Source organism: Babylonia areolata, chromosome 4 (assembly GCF_041734735.1).
Source record: "Babylonia areolata isolate BAREFJ2019XMU chromosome 4, ASM4173473v1, whole genome shotgun sequence".
Lineage (NCBI taxonomy): Eukaryota > Metazoa > Mollusca > Gastropoda > Neogastropoda > Buccinidae > Babylonia > Babylonia areolata.
The window spans coordinates 38,510,779-38,530,652 of record NC_134879.1 but is presented as its reverse complement, the minus strand read 5'-3'; the positions used below and the strand labels follow the sequence as shown (position 1 = coordinate 38,530,652).

At 45.3% G+C, this 19,874-nt stretch overlaps 1 protein-coding gene across 3 annotated transcripts in view; it reads right to left on the bottom strand.

Moving 5' to 3' along the window:
- LOC143281160 (echinoderm microtubule-associated protein-like 2) overlaps window positions 1-19,209 on the bottom strand; it is a 128,086-nt gene extending 108,877 nt beyond the window's left edge. The window contains exon 1 of one of the 3 annotated variants that reach the window (XM_076586180.1): window positions 19,161-19,209. In XM_076586180.1, coding sequence (XP_076442295.1) covers window positions 19,161-19,197 — 37 coding nt within the window. In that variant the 5' untranslated portion in view covers window positions 19,198-19,209. Of the gene's footprint in view, window positions 1-5,896; window positions 6,548-10,569; window positions 11,419-19,160 lie in introns of those variants that run through there. The other 2 variants (XM_076586179.1, XM_076586173.1) reach the window with 2 other exon arrangements.
- Window positions 19,210-19,874: the final 665 nt, after the last annotated feature.

Below are 19,874 nucleotides of genomic sequence, written 5' to 3'. Positions count from 1 at the left end.
GCTACAGTGAGTATGGTGGGACATACCAGTACGATGAGGGAAGAAGAAAATGAAAGAATGAATGAATGAACAGATGAATAAATGAAATTTGTATTGAGAGGAAATGGTAATAAGCACATTCAGTTTGTTTGTTTTTTTATCCTGCCCTCACAAAAAGAGAAAACACAGCAAACATGCAATACAAAAAAAGACGTACAGACTGTGAGACAGAATAGAGTTACTTTACTGATTCGGCTCAGTCCCACAGCAGTTAAGGCAAAGCAAATCAGCGACTGCCGAAAACAGAAAGCTGACGCACAGATATAACACGTTCAGTCAGTGTAAGACCATTTATACAAGACGTGGGTTGTAATGCTTTATTAATGACAGTAGCGACACTGCTAACAACTGTGCTGTTCTCATATACATGTTTGTAAATGTCATGTCAGGCTATTGTGATTTTATTCCACTTCCGCTTATGGGGGTGGCGACCCCCCCCCCTCCCTCCCGTCCCCCCCACTTACCCCCTCCCTTTCCCCCTTACCCTCCTCACCCCCCACCCCCACCCCACCCCCCCTCCCTGCACCCCCATGCTTCCACTCAAAAATTACCGACGATTCGAGAAAGAGAAGCTGAAATACTTAACCCAGTCACGATTTCAATTAAACAACAGAACAAGGAGCAAGAGAGAAACGCATACAATGCAAACAGTTGCTGCACACGATGTTTTCTCATCACCACCACTATCCTCCCGTTTAATACGTCTGACCGGTGACCACACACAGACCTGACATCATGGCTTCACACTGTTTGATGCCGAGATGTAACAGCTGTATCCCATCTGTGGAGCCTTCACACGTAAACTCCTTACTGCCCAGCACAGCGTTTTAGCTCATCACTACAGACAGAGAGAGAGAGAGTCAAGTCAAGTGGGCTGGGGAAATGTGTTACACTTTCAGAATCAATCAATCATAGCATTACAATGTGGTGTTTGATTTGCCACGTGTTTGATTGTCCTCGCGGAGAAATTCGCTTCTTTCGCGATTCCCATTTACAATGTAGATCTCGGCTGAGACACGCTGTCTCCCACACCACGCACTTATCATCCGACAGTGACCGCGTCATACCGTGCATGTCTGACACGGCGACACTGACACCTGACCAGGACCATCCGGCAGTGGAACCAGGAACCTCTGACCACTGGGTAATGTTAGTGCCAGGCCTGTGACTGACCTTTCAGTGGAGACGATGCTACTTTCACTTTCGGTTTGACACAGCAGATTCACATACAGAACGTCAGGGGCTGTCACTATACTGGACCAGCAGTAAAACTGCTCTCCTTGCATGCAGAAGTTGTCTCAAGTGTTTTTGGGTTTGTTTTTGGGTTGTTTTTGTTGTTGTTTTTTTGGGGGGTTTTACAAATAAAATAAAACAAAATAAAATAAAACAAATTCAATCCGTTTCCGCGACCTGGAAAGTACTTTTGCCAGCACATCGACATTTAAGGATAACTTCCCACAAATGGCTTGGATTTTCTTTTGTTGAAGGGAGGTGGTGAGAGGGGGTGTTAGAGCATGATTGTCATGACCACGTGATAGTCCAAACGCTCCCCTGGGGACGTGGAGAGCCCCGCCATTCCCCACTCCTCCCCACACCCGAGCCGCTGTCAGAGTGCCGGAAGTCCTTGTCAGCTCTCACACAGAAGCGACAGCTCCTGGGTAAAGGGTGAAGACTTTTCCCGACCTCCCAGGTAAATATATAAGCTGACTTGCTCGTGCCTAAACCCCGTTTGTGTGTGTATGCACGCAGAAAAACAAGTACGAACGTTAAAGATCCTGTAATCCATGTCAGTGTTCGGTGGGTTATAAAAACAATAACATACCCACCATGCACACCGCCGAAAACGGAGTATGGCTGCCTACATGGCGGGGTAAATAAACAAACGGTCATAAACGTGAAAAAAAAGTTACATGTCTGTGTGATCGTGCGTGTGTGCGTTACTGAAACCTGACTGAATGACACAGGAAACGAATGATGAGCGCCAAATGGCAGCTGTCAATCAGCTCTGCCCAGGTAGGCAGTCTGTTGTGCAAATGACTCCGTGTGTGCAAAGCGCTCAGAGCTTGGTCTCTGAACGAAGACATGCGCAATATAAACTTGCATCCACACCATTATCAGCTCCTCGGCCTTCCATCATTTACTGTCTGTTGGGATCAGCCAGGGGACAGCGCCTTCACAGAGACACGACAACCTACACACCTAGCACATCACAGCCACGCCTCCTGTAACCAATGGGGGGAAACCATGGTTATTGTCAGGTGCTGCTGACTTCATTAGCATCCGCCACACTGAGACAGACAGCCAGACAGACTGTGCTAGTGAGCCATGTGGACACTGCCTGCTGATACCAGGAGAGTTTTCCACAGGACTGGCGGCAGTAGCTGGGTTGGGTGTGCACATCATCTGAACCGCTGCCGACCAATGCCACTTGCATGACTGCAGGCTGCCAACCCATCTCCCCTGTCCTCCCTCCCCAAGGCGGATGGGATGGGGGTGAGGGGTACCTGACGGTCACTTGGCTCTAATGGCATCCCAAGGTCAAATCACACGGGAGGGTGTGGGTGGGTGGCAGAGACAGAACTTTCCCCCCACAACTACTGGACTTTGACAGATGGGCAGGGTGCTAGTGTTTCAGGTTGGGGTGATAAGCGACGTGTGGGGTGAAGCACTGAGTCAGCTCACATACTTTTCCTGATGGCTTTTGGTGTGTGTCCCTACAGTCACACCCTAATCATCGTTCGCAAAAGTCCGCAAAAGTTCAAATGCTCATATTACAACCTACATTCATTTGCAGTACCAAAGAAGCACTTAGGGCAAAGTTATATATCAACCGCATCATATCAGACAAATCACGCCATTTTCGCACATAAATTGTTTCTCTGTTCTCTTTGTTCTCAATCGCTTCTACACACACACACACACACACACACACACACACAACCACCACCACCACCACCACCACCCCCTCTGTCCCCCATTTGTTTTCCCTCCTCCTTCCTTCAGTTACTTGTCGTCGTGTGCTGTTTTTCCCTATCATTTCCCCGTTCCCCTTTCCCCCAAGGGCCCACGTGTGCTGGGTTCCCTCTCTTGCCCTGCAGGGTGAACGAACCTTGCCTGTTACCTGGCCACCACAACCCTCACCCCCATCACCCTGCAAACCCAGTGGAACTGACAAACAACAGCTTCCTTTGGCACCTTCAGAAAATCTAGGAGAGAGAAATAAGACTTACAAAAACATCCTCTCTCTCTCTCTCTCTCTCTCTCTCTCTCTCTCTCCACACACACACACACACACACACACACACACACACACACAGGGAGAGAGGAGGAGGAGAGAGAGAAACAGAGAGAGAGAGAGAAGACCAAGGACGCGTGGTGGTTCCCAAAAGATGAGGTCTGACAAGGCAGACAGTGGCCCATGTCCCACACACTGAACACACTTGGCAGCACGGCAAGCAGCCAGCACAGCAACCAAGCTAACTACCAATCTGGACCAGTCTGGACACACGGCTGCTGGGATGGGGGGGGAGAGATGGAGGGGGCGGGGAGGGGTGAAAGAAAAAGATAAGAAGGATGGTAAGAACAAGACCCATCACCACAAGAGAAGAGAAAAGGGGTGGGAAAGATAGAACTCAGAAAGTTCTCCAAAAACGTTCTCTATTCAAGGAGAGATCGAAATTGTAGGCGTGACCTAAAAAGAGAGGGAGAGACAAACAGACAGAGACAGAGAGACTGAGAGAGATTTAGAGAGACAGACAGACAAACAAACAGACGGACGGACAGATTTGAGTATGTGTGTGCAGGGAGAATTGTCGTCGTGTGTGTGCATGTGTTACTGTTAGTGTGTGTGTGTGTGTGTGTGTGTGTGTGTGTGTGTGTGTGTGTGTGTGTTTTGTAAAGGGAAGGGTGGGGAGGATAGAGGGAGAGAGACAGGGGGTGAAGGAGGAAGGGTGGAGGGAGAGAGACAGGGGGAGAGGGAGGGAGGGAGGCATCCATCCCTTACCACCCCTCAGTCCCTGTCTCTGGGATCAAACCTCTCCCTGTATAGTAGTGTTGTAAGCATTGCAGCTTCAATCAGTTCACAGTGCAGCCAGCAGACATTAGAGAAAAGGTCACCTGAGGCCATCAATAAACCCTTCGTCACAATCCTTTTTTAAGCTTTCAACTGTTCTCACAGGCACGGAGATCAAGCTTTGCCAGCAAAAAAAAAAAAGGGGGGGGGGGAGGGGGCGGGGGGCTGGTGGGGGGAGGGGGGTTGGGGGGGGGGGCTGATTATCATAATGACCCACGATGGGATGACATGACATGGTTCGTTTGCTGCATTCACAAAGCTCATGACTGCCTCAGGCGAAACATGACATCACGATCTCCATCAACTCATCCGTATTGTGGGGTGAAACTTTACACACGGAAAAAGAACAAAGAAAGGATCAAGGGTGGGTAATGAATGAATATAATGTATCAATGGACAAAAGAAAGAAAAAGTTAATGGGTGAAAAAAAAAACACAGACAGGAAAAAAAATAAAGCAATGGAAAGCATGAAAGGAAAAAAAAAAGAAGGAAAGAGAAGTATATTAAAAGAGAATGACTAACTGTGACCACCACAGCCAGCACAGGAAGGCAAACACGACGTGCAACCCTGTCTGATACAGTTCCCTGGTCAACCCTGCAGGTGTCTGCCATGCCAGTCCTGTAGCAGCACAGTAGAAACGTGCAACACAGGGAGAACATGTCTCAATAACGGCCGTTGTGCAGCACAGCCTGTGACGCTGCTGTCAGTCAGCCCCAAGTGGGGGTGTCATATGTGACCACCATGTGGCTCTCATCCATCACTGTGACGTGATGAATGTCACCACTCATGGGCCGTCTACAACCCTAAGGGTGCGATCCAAAAAACATCAGGAAGGTGTGCGTGTGGGTGGGTGGGTGTAGGGTGTGCGGGTTATGACTGGATGTCGTGTGTATGGGGGGGGGGGGGGGGGGGGGGCGGGGGGGGGGGGGGGGGGGGGGGGCGTGTTTGCGTTTGATCGCGCGCGCTTGGGCATGCATGCAAGTCTAAGTACGATTTGCCTGGCGAATTTCCCTTTGCGGTGACTGAAAGTATAAAGTTGGGTTGACTAAAAGCATAACGTTGGGATAACTAAAAGTATAACTGAAAGCATAAAGTTGGGATGACTAAAAGCATGAGGTTGGGATAACTAAAAGCATAACTGAAAGCATAACGTTGGGATGACTAAAAGAATAAAGTTGGGATAACTAAAAGCATAAAGTTGGGATAACTAAAAGCATAACAATGGGATGACTGAAAGCATGGCGTTGGGATGACTCAAGTATAAGGTTGGGATGACTAAAAGCATAACGTTGGGATGACTGAAAGCATAAAGTTGGGATAACTGAAAGCGTAAGTTTGGGATGACTTAAAGAAAATGTTTGGGATAACTAAAAGCATAAGTTTTGGATGACTTAAAGCATTAAGTTGGGATAACTAAAAGCATAAATTTGGGATGACTGAAAACATACGTTTGGGATAACTAAAAGCATAAGTTTGGGATTACTGACAACATAACTTTAGCAATGACTTGTTTCAAATATTACCCCAGTTTCTTTTCATACTCTGGCCCTGGGGCACTGAACTTGCCACTGCACTCCGGACCATCATCAGCCGTTTTCATTGTGTGTACACAGTCAAGTACATGAGTATGAATCAGAGAAGACACCAACAAGAGAACAGCGACACTGCCGGCGGAAATAAACACTCCAGCAGTAACCACACCAACTCTATACACGCTCTCTGACTACTATACATGTACTTTCAGCCATACCATGCAAACCAAGGTGTAAGAGGGAGGCACTCACTGGGCCACAGGGAAGCCCCAAGGGCGGTGTGTGTGAAGAGGGGCGGGATTGTCTCTTTCGGTGCTTCCTGCACCACCACTCTCCGTCCGACTCTCACCCGAGAAGTGGTTGCCATCACTATCTGTCGCCCGCCGGCTGCTGTTGAGAGAGGTTGCTGTTTTTGCTTTTGTTGTTGTTGTTGTTGTTTTCACATTAGTCTCTTACTCGTATTGACTGTGCACAGCCCACTATACAGAGCTCCTCGATGTTTATAATTCGGCGTGTTCTTAATAGCGAGAGCCTGCTCCCGCCTCTGAAGAGTTGACTGATTCAGACCGTAAAGCGTTCTTTGGGTGAGTTCAAACTGACGATCTACTCTCGATCCCTCTCAATTTATGAATGTTGCACACAACGTGGATTTGGGCTGAATGGATTCTTTTTTCTTTCCTGGTATGCCCATTCATCGGTTCTGCCTTCCTGTGTGGCAGTTCATTTCCTGTGCAGAATGGTATTAATCAGCGCTGAAATCATTGCGGCACGATTCACCGGTGGATACTTCAGACCTGACCAACACAAGACACCACACCAGATTCCCTTTTGTCTACAATCATCAGCATGAGTGACACGACAGAAAACAGAATTCCTCCAATACTCCATTCAGAGAATCACACCAGTTGCCGGTACTCATTGTCGTCTGCAAGTGCATCCAGTCAAGGGAGTCGACTCTTGTTAACAGCCGGTGACACGTCGCAGTTACCGACACTTCCCATGCTCAGGAAATGAGCTCCGCTTATTTTTAGCACACAGTATATATACACTTATAACTGTATGTCTGTGACTAATTTAATGACAGCTCGGCTCACTGGGGAGATGGTTCCCATTCTGTAGCTCCCAGAGGAAATGTAAAACTGGCTGATCATTAAACGTGCATGTGTAGCAATGTATTCTGACTTGAAGAGACTCCGATGCAATGATTCATAGCCACACAGCTTGATCCATCCTTTATAAAGCAGTGTACACTGGTCAGAACCTACGAGCCAAGCACACACACACACACACACACACACACACACACACACACACACAGAGGATGAAGAATAAAACAAGGTGGGTAAGAAGACCAACCCAAACGGCTGTGATTGATTTCAAACAGTGACCCAATCAGGCAGAAATTCACTAACCACTTAATAATCAACTAATACCTAAACAAGATGGTGGGTACTGGCTCAAACTCAGCAGAAAAAAACCCAACTCAATGTGATGGGTACTGGCTCAATTCATCAAACACAACTTTAAACCCTCCAACTTACTCAATGTGATGGGTACTGGCTCAAACACAGCGACAACAACAACAAAAAACAAAAACGACAAAAAATGAAGATGACGGCTAACTGGTTTGCTCACACAGGCCTGCCAAGAACGGACATCAGCTTTTTCCACTTGCTGCGTGCGTTTGTTGGTGAAGCAGGACACTGTGTGTGTGTATGTGTGTGTGTGTGTGTGTGTTTGTGACTGTGTGTGTGTGTGTGTGTGCGCGCGCGCGCGCGCGTGCGTGCGTGCTTGTTTCTGTCGATATGAAAGTGAAAAGACAGAGACAGACAGACAGACAGAAATGCATGTATACATACATGCATACATGCATATATATATGCATGCATGCATCCATCAATCCATCCCTCCATCCATACATGCAAACAAACAGAGTGAAGTACAGATACTGAGAGAGAAACACACATTGGGCGAGTGGAGTGCGAGTGCGAGCGACTGTGTAAGTTGACGTATTGCACGTGCCGGCGTGAAGGAGGTGGGGAGAGAAACAAGAAAGGCAGCCAACACACCGACAGAGAGAGAGAGAGAGAGAGAGAGAGAGAGAGAGGCGGGCAGAGAGACTTCAGACCTCCACAACAACAACAACTTGACAAAAAACAAAACACTCCACCGTCTTGCTTGAGTAGCCGGTGGAACAGCTGTGACGCCTGGCATTTTAATGGGTAAAATAAACATCTCATCCCTCAACTGCTGTGCTGCTTTGCAGTAATTACACGCTGTTTCTATGTTAACAGTATGCCGCGAAACACAGCCGGAGAGAGACACAGAGACAGAGAGAGAAAGAGAGAGAGAGTCTGAGAGGGGAAGAGGTTTAAGCAAGAGATAGAGGGAGACTGAAAGAGACAGACAAGTAGAGCATGAGAGAGAGAATGAGAGAGACAGAGAGACAGAGCATGAGAGAGAGAATGTGAGAGACTGGGAGACAGAGAGACAGATATACACAGAGAGAGAGAGACAAACAGACAGCCAGAAACAAGCAGATGCCTTCAGTCCGGAACACGGTCCAATGAAGAACAGTCCAGGGACAGATGTGAGCAACGTCTGTGACCATGAAGCACAGCACAGCACAGCACAGCTAGAGTTATTGGGGTAAGATATGATCTCTACCCCCTCCCCCTCCCTCCACATCATATGAGTCATAGTCACCACGTGTGACCACTCATAACCACTCAGCCCACAAACTGTGCGACACACATCACTGAACACCCAGCTCGCCGGTAAATTGCACGTGCGGCACCTGTTCAAACCAACACTCATAGTCATAAGTATGTGCATGGCACAATCTTCTTCTGCGTTCGTGGGCTGCAACTCCGAAGTTCACTCAAATGAAAGAGGTTTTTTTTACATGCATACCCTGCCATGTTGGCAGCCAAAACTCCGTTTTCGAGGGGGGGGGGGGGGTGCATGTTCTTGCTTCCATAACCCACCGAAAGCTGACGCGGATTACGGGATCTTTAACGTGCGCATTAACTTTGAAACTCTGCTTGAGTACGAACACGAAGGAGGTTCAGGCATGAGCAAGTCTGCACATCTTTTGACCTGGGAGATCGGAAAGATCTCCACTCTTTATCCACCAGGAGCCGTATCGGGGATTCAAACCTTCAGACAGCAGACCCAACGTTTTAACCACTCCGCTACTGAGCCTGTCGTGTAAGGAAGTAAGCTTACACATACACATGCGTATACTACGGCCTTAAACATCCATGTTTTCAACACAGAACGTTACAAAACAGCAATGTTTGGCAAGGATGAAAAGCCAACTCTCCTCACACACACACACACACACACACAAATTCTTTCATACACATTGACGTGTCATTTCTATGAGTCATATTTCCCACGCGTAAATACTTGGCGGTGTTTATAAATAGCTGCACACACTGAACTCAATACACTCCATTCTGTGTCACACAAAATACATCACGCCACTTCCATCAAACAGCATGGGCTCTCTCTCTGACGAAATATAGCACGCGCATACTAGAAGTCGCTTCGAGTGTGCGCGCGTGTGTGCGTGTTCTGTCTGTGTATGTGTGTTTGAGAGAACGAGAGAGAGAGAGAGAGTGTGTGTGTGTGTGCGTGTGTGTGTGCGTGTGTTTGTGCAAGTGCTTGAGTGTGTGTTTTTGTTTTGTTTGTTTTGTTGTTGTTTTTTCGTGTGTCTTATGTGTGTGTGCGAGTGTGTGTGCAGTGTGTGTGTGTGTGCATCGTGTGTGACAGAGATCGAGAGAGAAAGAGCTACTCGCGCACCTGACGAGACTGGCGCACGCCACCCCAAGTTCCTGATCCGATCTTTGCTGAGGCCAGTGTGGTGTTTGAGAGAGAATGGGGTGAAATCAATCAATAGCAAATCATACAGAGCCAGCAACACCCACCCCCCACCGCCCCCAGCCCCATGCATGTTCAAGTCAATTAAGTCAAGGGACTGCTGTTCATGGCAGGTCCCTTCAAACTAAGGCCGGGTCGCATAATAGACCTGTTCCTCTATTTGGAGAACTTCCCGAGACAGAAATTAGCACTTTGAGAAAAGGGAGGTACAAGGACGAGGGAAAGGGGGGATGGGGTGAAAGATATAATGTGGGATCTGAAAGAGCACAAAATGGGGGATCTGAAAGAGCACAGAGCTAATTATGGTTGGAGGGAGAAATGTTCTAACACGCTTCCGCATTCAGAGAGAGAGAGAGCTCAAGATTTTTTTTTTTTTTTTTTTTTTTACGTCTGCCATTCATAAGCCGTTGCAACTGATCACGTGGACAACTTTAAACTAACCAGTGAACTAAGAGACAGACACACAGAGACAGAGAGGCGGTGAAGACGTGGCAGTAAGGGGCAGACACCAGTCAGTGATTCACACAGACATCAAGAGACAGACGCACTTGCACACACAACGTGTGGTGGGTGTGCGTTTTGTGATAGGTGTGCGCAATGTGCAATTACTCGAGTGTGTGTGTGTGTGCGTGTGTGTTTGTGCTTTTCCAACCCGCTAAAATTAGCTCTCACATTGACCAAGACAACAAAGACAGGTGACACCACTTTCACAAAGATTGTTTACCTGTCTCTGTGTGCTCTGCACAAACACACAGAGAGAGAGAGAGAGAGAGAGAGAGAGAGAGAGAGTACACTTGTGAAAGCAGAGACAGAAACAGACAAAAACATTACGCAGATTGAGACATAACAACAATCGTATCTCTCGTCATTCACACACACACTCACACACACACACAGACCCCCCCAAAAAAAAAACGCGTGCGCGTTAATGTCTACGCACACATTCCTCCTCCACATACCACAGATCTCACTCCCCCACCCCCCACACTCCCCCTCCACACACATACACCCGTCTCCACTCCCCGTGACGTCATACTGACCCAGAACATCCATGCTGTGCGCCAGTTTCTCATCACAGTGACCCAGAAAGGAGTTCATGCTGACGGAGAGGCACCGCTACACCCACACACACTGAGACTGGAACTCCGGGGCCCTCAACACACACACTCCCACACACACACAGGTAGTGTGTCACCACCAGCACGCAGCGTTGCAACCACCTGTAGCCACCCACGTCAGCTTTTTGGTCATAGTATCGCCGACACCATCCACGAACACACACACTGTTTCCATCTTCAGTTTCGTTTCATGTTGTTTAAAGCCTCACCCTACACACACCACCGACTGCCCGCACCTCTGTGTTCCCCTCAGTTTCTGGGAAAGACTGGGGGGTCTCCCAGGAGTCTATTCTAGATCTGTCACAGCACGGCGTGTCGCTAACTCCGTGTCATCATCGTCATCGTTATCAGCACGCCGCTATCTTCATTTGCTCCTGTCTTAATCTTTTGACACAGTCGTCTTCCTCAGACGACGTTTGATACGCACGTCACAAGCCACATGGGCCCCACAGCTACGCCGCACTGTGCCAAACAGGTCTATTATTGGCAGCTTGAAGTGAACAACTGTACCCACAATGAGCGGTGTGTGTGTGTTGCTGTTCAGGGTACCCTCACAGCCCACATCGTGCTCAACGTGTTGAGCGGAGGATGTGATGCCGGCTGTGGGTGTTGGGAGCTACAAAGCTTTGAGCGGTCAGTCTCTGGAGGGGTAATCCAGGATCAAACCGTGTGGCCACAGCTGTCCCCTGGTCCTCCACACACCAACACACCGGCTCCCCGACACACACACACACATGGACACAAACCACCGACAAGGGACACACGTCAGGAGAGCATGGCAGAAGCCAGGTTGTTTCGGGGAGATGATTGTATTGAGCGTTACAGTGCACAGCGTGTGCTGTCGCGCGCTCTTGATCGATACAAGCCTCGTTATGTTAGCTGTTGCCTCTCTCTCCGCTCCCGGCTGCCTCCCCACTTCTTCCCTCCCCGCCCCCCCCCCCTCTCTCTCTCTCTCTCTCTGTATGTGTGTGTGCTGCGCCAGCCACTGTTCACGTTACATTTGGGTTGCCTGGCGAAGGGACGACACTCCCGTCAGTGAGACTGGAAATTGTCCAGCAACGTTCACTTCCCTTTACTGTAGCCGCGTGGACCCAGGAGTGGGTCAGTATTCGTCCTTTCACGTGCTTGCGCGCGAGTGCGCGTTTTTTAAATGCGCGCATGTGTGCAATGTGTTATGTGCGTGTGTGTGTGGGGGGGGGGGGGGGGGGGGCGTGGGGGGACGATGGATAAAGAGAGAGAGAGTGTGTGTGTATGTCTGTGTCTGTGTGTGTGTGTGTGTGTGTGTGTGTGTGTGTGTGTGTGCAGTGTGTATGCTCATACATTTTGTGTGTGCATTATTCTCTTGTCACAACAGATTTCCATTTGCAAAATTTGAGCTGTTAACACTGAGAACGCACATCACCACGACACAGTGCCAGCCTTTCATTTCCTTTGATTTGTCTATAAGTGCAAGTATATTTGACTCACTATCAAAGTAAATTTCTGGATATTTTTTTCAGGGACAACTTTCTTGTTCCATGGGTTCCTTTACATATATATGCTAATGCATTTTGCACACAGGACCTGTGCTTCTCATTTCTTTCAAAAGACTAGTACCCAAACCACTAGTGCAAGCAGGAATCCTAGTTGGGTGCCATAGCATTATGCCTCCACTGTGTGTGTGTGTGTGTGTGTGTCTGTCTGTCTTTGTCTGTCAAAAGCATGAGTGGATGAGAGACAGAGACACAGAGAAACAGGGAGAGACAGAAAGGAAAGAGAGGTGGGGAAAGAACATGCCAATTTCAAGCGAAGCAATTTTAAATTCCTCATCCACCCACAGCATGTGCACAGACACACATGGCACATATACACAAACACATTTACCATCACACACACACACACACACATACACACACACACAAATTGCTTCCTATATTGGTGTAATTTTCAAAGTCACAATCACACTGCCTGGTTGAGTCACACAACAAAACTAAGTTATGACTGATGACACTTTAATGACACAGCAGGGTGAGTGGTGGGCCACAACTTAATTAGTCCACAATAAGGTCACTGGGTCACTACAATAATGTCAGAAATCGGTCATATCATACACATAACTTCCAACCCAAAACACAAATAAGCAGACACACCACCAACCCCAATACAGTGCCTTTAAACTGACACTATGAAACAGACCACGTTTCCACCAAAAGAGATTGTTTCCTGATGCTACAAACATCAACACACATCAACAACAGTCTTCTCCATGCTGGTAATTTCACAGGATACAACATGAAGTCAGCACATGCTGAGTACCTATCCTTCTGACCCTGACCTTGACACAGAAAGATAAAAGCAAATTTATTTCTTGACATGTATACTGATAAGTTATATAATCACAGCACCTATCCTCGATCAGATACCAAGCTGTAAGCATAGACAAATATACTGATGTGTATTACAACATCAAGCATTATCACAATTCACTTATTATCATGTGTTGATGAGAAAGGTGGAAACTTGGAAAACCCAAATACCTTCTGTGATCAAACCTGTTGAGACCAGACTGTATATATATAAGCAGCTTTGAGGTGGACATGTTTTCAATGCTGTTCAACCTCCTTGCTCCATCACTGAATGAACCGGTATTACTGACAGAGAAATGTTGCAGTCTCTCTACTTGTCTTTCTTCATCTCTGTTCCCTGCTGATTTTCAGTCCTTTTGTGCCATTTGTTTAAACAAAACAAAAAAATTCAATGGTCAAAAGTCTATCATTTATATCATTGCAAAATTCTCCACTGCAAATTATTGCACATCTAAAATCATGTCAAATATGCAATGAACACAAGATGACCAAACATACTTTAAATCTGAATGTGTAAATTAACTCTTTGACAGCCGTGCACATAGATTTCTGGGTCACTGATGACATCAAAAGAAGGGAAATAAGTGTGGGAGGCTGAAATTTCACACAACTGATTTGGAGCGGTTCATCTTCAGTCCATGTACTCACTTTCTAGTTGATTGTTCTCGATGTTGATTTATGACTTGAAGCATTACTTTCTGCTTTTTTGTGCATGGCAGTCAAAGGGTTAAGTCTCTTTACTTCCTGAAACTGTCTAAAATGTGTTGCTAGTTCAAAATGTTGTATCATTTTCGAAACTATCCAAATTATCCATGAATTGCACAAGGAATATAAATATATCTTTCCCTTTTGTTCTTTCCCTATTTTGTTACCGTTAGTGTAAATAAACAAAAAAGTGAATTATCTTACTGATTCATTTCATGTTTTTGTGTGTGTGTGTGTACATGAAAAGAGTCCATTCAATTTCATACAATCAGTGAGTCACACACAAGGCAACATCCACATGGTGAGCTGTGATGTGTCCACCTCAGTCAGTCCATTCAAACAATGGGTCAATCACCAACATCCACATGGTGAGCTGTGATGTGTCCACCTCAGTCAGTCCATTCATACAATGGGTCAATCACCAACATCCACATGGTGAGCTGTGATGTGTCCACCTCAGTCAGTCCATTCATACAATGGGTCAATCACCAACATCCACATGGTGAGCTGTGATGTGTCCACCTCAGTCAGTCCATTCATACAATGGGTCAATCACCAACATCCACATGGTGAGCTGTGATGTGTCCACCTCAGTCAGTCCATTCACACAATGGGTCAATCGCCAACATCCACATGGTGAGCTGTGATGAGTCCACCTCAGTCAGTCCATTCATACAATGGGTCAATCACCAACATCCACATGGTGAGCTGTGATGTGTCCACCTCAGTCAGTCCATTCATACAATGGGTCAATCACCAACATCCACATGGTGAGCTGTGATGTGTCCACCTCAGTCAGTCCATTCAAACAATGGGTCAATCACCAACATCCACATGGTGAGCTGTGATGTGTCCACCTCAGTCAGTCCATTCATACAATGGGTCAATCACCAACATCCACATGGTGAGCTGTGATGTGTCCACCTCAGTCAGTCCATTCATACAATGGGTCAATCGCCAACATCCACATGGTGAGCTGTGATGTGTCCACCTCAGTCAGTCCATTCATACAATGGGTCAATCGCCAACATCCACATGGTGAGCTGTGATGTGTCCACTTCAGTCAGTCCATTCACACAATGGGTCAATCACCAACATCCACATGGTGAGCTGTGATGTGTCCACCTCAGTCAGTCCATTCATACAATGGGTCAATCACCAACATCCACATGGCGAGCTGTGATGTGTCCACCTCAGTCAGTCCAATTGGCACTCATCTCACTTCAGCACTTTGTCAAAAACACATTTACTGATGTCAAGGAATATATTATATGCATAAACACATGCATGCACACAGGTACACATACAAACACAATACACATGCGCACACATCCACAACACACTCATTCGCACACAGACTCACAAACACATATCCACACTTGGACACACACAAACATACACACAGAGGCACATACAGGCACATACAATGGTACACACACCATACATACACATAAGGCACATGTATACACACACCAAACTCATATATATATATATATATATATATATATATATATATATACATACACATATACCCACACACAGACATGGACAACGTATACACACACACACACACACACACACACAGTTGTGTGTACACAAACACAGACACATTTACTACTGATTTAACAGGAGAAAAAAAAAGAAAAAAAAAACACATTATATTCCTAAAGAATCATTGAAAAACAAATTACCGCACAGAGCAAATTGTGTCTTTGATCTGAAGATGGAAGTTTTTAAAGTGTTTTAAAATGAAATATCATTTAATATGTCAGAACTGTTACTTGTGTGTGTCACTGTGTGGCAATGATATAACAGCTGACCGCATTTTAAGTTTAACCTGAACATTGGTAAGTGCCACAATCCTGTCTTCAGATCCTGTATTCACTATTCAACACATTGTTTTTCATATACTGCAATCAATTTTTCAAGACAAGTCTTTGCTGATAACTGATAAGTCTAGTGGCTTCACTGTTACATTTTTTTTTTTCTAATTTCAAGAGTATTGTATAATAAATCACTGTGTCCACATTAAGAACATTTGTTATATTGGTCATTTAGTTAATCATGCACAGTTCATTTTTTGTTGGTGCTTTTTTCTGTCTTATATATTTTCTGATTAGACATTCAATTTAAATGAACACACAAACATAAATATTATGATACATACAAACGCAAACAAATATGTCACACACACACACACACACACACACACAAAGAAAATTTCAAAAACCCATGTCTCACGTCTTCCTTCTCTGAAACAGATTTTGTGCCCTAAACAATCACCAACACCAAACACAAACATCACACACACAGTGTGCGTGTGTGTGTGTGTGTGTATGAGAGAGAGAGAGAGAGAGAGAGAGAGAGAGAGAGAGAGAGAAAAGGAGAGAGATTACGTGAGAGAGTAAGGGATCTGTAAGCATGTGTATATATATATATATATATATATATATATATATATATATATATATATATATATATATATATACATTAATTGCCGAAAAGAGAATGTATTGTTTGTGTCCAGCGAATGTCCATGTAGCAAAGAGTGTACTGTTATACAAATAAAACTGATTTTTCTTACAGTGCATCTAACATAAATTTATAACATTTTGTGTGACCTGTGTGTTTGATTGTGAGTGTGGAGGTGGGTAGGTGTGCATGCACGTATGCATGCGTGCATGCGTGTATGTGTGTGTATGCTCGTGTGTGTGTGCATGTGTGCGTGTGTGCATGTTCATGTGCATGTGTATGCTTGTGTGAGTATGCTTGTGTGTGTGTGCATGTGTGTGTGTGTGCATGTGTGCTTGTGTGTGTGTGTGTGTGTGTGTGTGTGTGTGTGTGTGTGTGTGTGTGAGCATCATCATGTGCATGTCAGATGAATAACATAATAGTAAGTCTATAGATCATATATATTCAACTTTCAAGTTTTCATGTTTGTGTAACTGTTTCTACATTCTTACGCATAATCCCACAACCAAACAACCCATGGTCACACAGCATGCAGAAAGAAGAACAGATCGGTATACAATGCTGCCCAGCCTTCAGGTTAGGAACACGCAAATCCCACAAGTCAAAGGGAGTTTGCCATAATACAAAGGCATTCACAAGTATGATAATACATACTGCAAAGAATGAGACACCACCCAGCAGATAGCTGCCCCAGGCTCAATCACATACCTGCCCTGCCTCACAGGTAAACAGCACAGCAGTTCATACAATGTACACACGTGCGCCGCTCAAGCCACACATTGACCACTGACATGAACCCACAGCTGTATGAAAAAAGGAAGAAAGAAAAGAAAGAGGGGAACAATCCACCGTGTGTAACAGATGAAGGAAAGATCAGACAGGTAGAAAGGGCCCAGAAAACCTGTTCCTTTTTTTTTCTCTCTTTTTTCTCTTTTTTTTAACAACAAACAGCAAGTAACAGAGTGTGCTATATATAGGAATGAGAAAAAAAAAGCCGAAAGAGCAGAGCTAGGTTAATCTGTAGTATCATTAAATGTGGTCACAGTCAGCACTGGAGATACAGTATGTACATGATATTACATTGTCTTTGTACACTGTTAGTTTTGACAGCAAAGGAGTTGGTTGAAAGTGTTGTTTGTCTCCGTGTGTCTGTTTGCATGCATGTGTGTGTGTAGGTGTGTGTGTGTGTGAGTGTGTGTGTAGTGTGTGTGTGTGTGTGTGTGTGTGTGTGTGTGTGTGTGTGTGTGTGTGTGTGCGCACATGCACACGTGTGCTTGTGTATGCATGTGTCCAAACATGCATGCATGTATACATGTGTGTGTGTGTGTGTGTGTGTGTGTGTGTGTGTGTGTGTGTGTGTGTGTACATGTGTGTGTGTGTGTATTCAATCATGCATGCATATGCATACCTGTTTGTATGTGCGTGTGTTTTATGGTCTAAATAAGAAATGTCAAAATTGATTAAAAAGTGATTATAACTCATAACTGTTATGAAACTTAAACATACATATTTTGTTAATCAGTTAACCATACTGCATATATATATGTATATACATTATGTAATAAATCAAGATGTAAAGGGGTAATGTATGGAATACAGTGCATTTGTAAATACAATGATTACAGAAAAAAGGTTATACTTATAGTGTCCACTGGGGACAGCAGAAACGATTAAGAAAGATTTTTTTAAGACCACAGCTTCTCTCTCTCACTGATTTAAGACACAAGAGACATGAACACACACACACACACACACACACACACACACACACACTTACTAAATTTATCAGGTCTTGAAAGTCCTGCTGGTTAAGAAAAGTCAGAACCCATTACCACATAGATTTCATCAAAATATGGAAGTGTAGCAATACACTGGTCTGCTGGACAAAACGTTTCACTAGAAAAAAAAAAAAACAACTTGATCATCCCTCATACATAATTACAACCTCACATGAGGAGCAACATATTGTTACACTATGAGTATGACAATATGATGCTCCTCATACTATTTTTTATAGTCAAACACAGTCATAGAAAAAAAAGCACACCCTTTCAGACACATGTATACAATCTCTGTAGAAGGGAAAAAAATCTAGAATGCAGTGATTTGCATCACTGTATGTGAATGAAGGTGTGTGTGTGCATGACTTGTATGAGTATACCTTGTTTGTGTGTGTGTGAGCATGTCACTGTGTGTGCACGCGCATGTGTGTGTGTGTGTGTGTTTGTGTGTGTGTGAATGTGGTTGTGTGAGCACATGTTTAGGTGTTATGCTGCTTGCACATGTGTGTGTTCATTTGCTTGCTTTCCTTTTCGTGGTGTCTGTTGTGAAACTGGGAATTTTTTTGTGGGTCTCACTCTCTGTTGCATGCATTCACTACATTAGTGAATATGGTACTTTCACTGACAGCAGTTCTGACCTAGATCGGGGGCTGGGGAAGGGGGGGGGTGGCAGGGGAGGGGGGGGTGGCAGGGGAGGGGGGGGGGGTCACAAAACCTGACAAGTGGACTGTCAACTGAAAGTCAGGAATTCATTGTAATACAAACAACTTAAGTTTGAACACTGTGTCTGCCAACATCTCCTTCTAGTCCTCACCACCCCACCACCCCTCCCCGACCCCCCAACCTTCCACTAGTCACCCTCTTTCCCCTTCTCCATCACCCCATACCCTCCTACCATCTCTCTCTCTCTCTCTCTCTCTCTCTACCAATCTATATCTCTATCTGATCCATCAGTTTCACACGTCACTAACACTCCAAAATTACTCATATCCGCTCCAAGTTCAACTGTTGATACCCAACGATCAAGACGTTTAAAGAACCTCACATAACTGCTGATCAAGCTGAAGATGAGCAAATTACACGGCTGAAACTTGTGAAAGAATAATAAAATTTCAGCAACGCATGCAAAAAACAGACCAAAGGAGAGTACGGCGGCAAATCAACAGGCATGCAAAGAGGGCAGCAGAAGAAAGCGGAGAGCTCTACATACCAACACCGTTAGAAAGCGTAGGCCCTTCACCCTCCATTTTACAGCACCACTGTGTAAAACGTCATCAGGTTATGCGTAAATCAAAAACAACCCACGCAAAAGAAGGGAGACAAGTCTTTCAACTTTTCCTTTCGTTTTTTTTCTGAAGGGCATTCTCTCTCTCTCTCTCTCACTCTTTCTCTCTCTCTGTGTATCTCCCTGTGTGTGTGTGTGTGTGTGTGTGAATAAAAAGAAAACTGAAGACAGACTAATCAGAAAAAGGTATCATAACATATAAACACATATACAGTGCGCCGGCGCACACGCTACACACGCACAAACAAACACACACGCGCGCACGCACACACGCGCACGCACACACATGAACGTGCATGCTGACGCGCACACACACATACACACAGAAAGCCTGCATAACAAACGTGTCAGATCAAATCTGATTTTTTATTGATCAACTTGTGCGTTCCCAGCATTCTAGTCAACAAATGATCAAGTAAAATCAATCAATAAATAAATGGACAAACATTCCAATCAACAAAATTTCACAAGTAAATAAAGAAATGGATCCAATAAATCAGTAATTCAAAGATGGATCAAACTGACGTACACAGCAAAGAACAAACCCAAAACTGTTACCACGCAGGTCAAAGGTCAAAGATGAGATCAGTCCATACATTGTGCAGTGCAGTGTTGTCTTGGGATCACCCTCTCCACTGT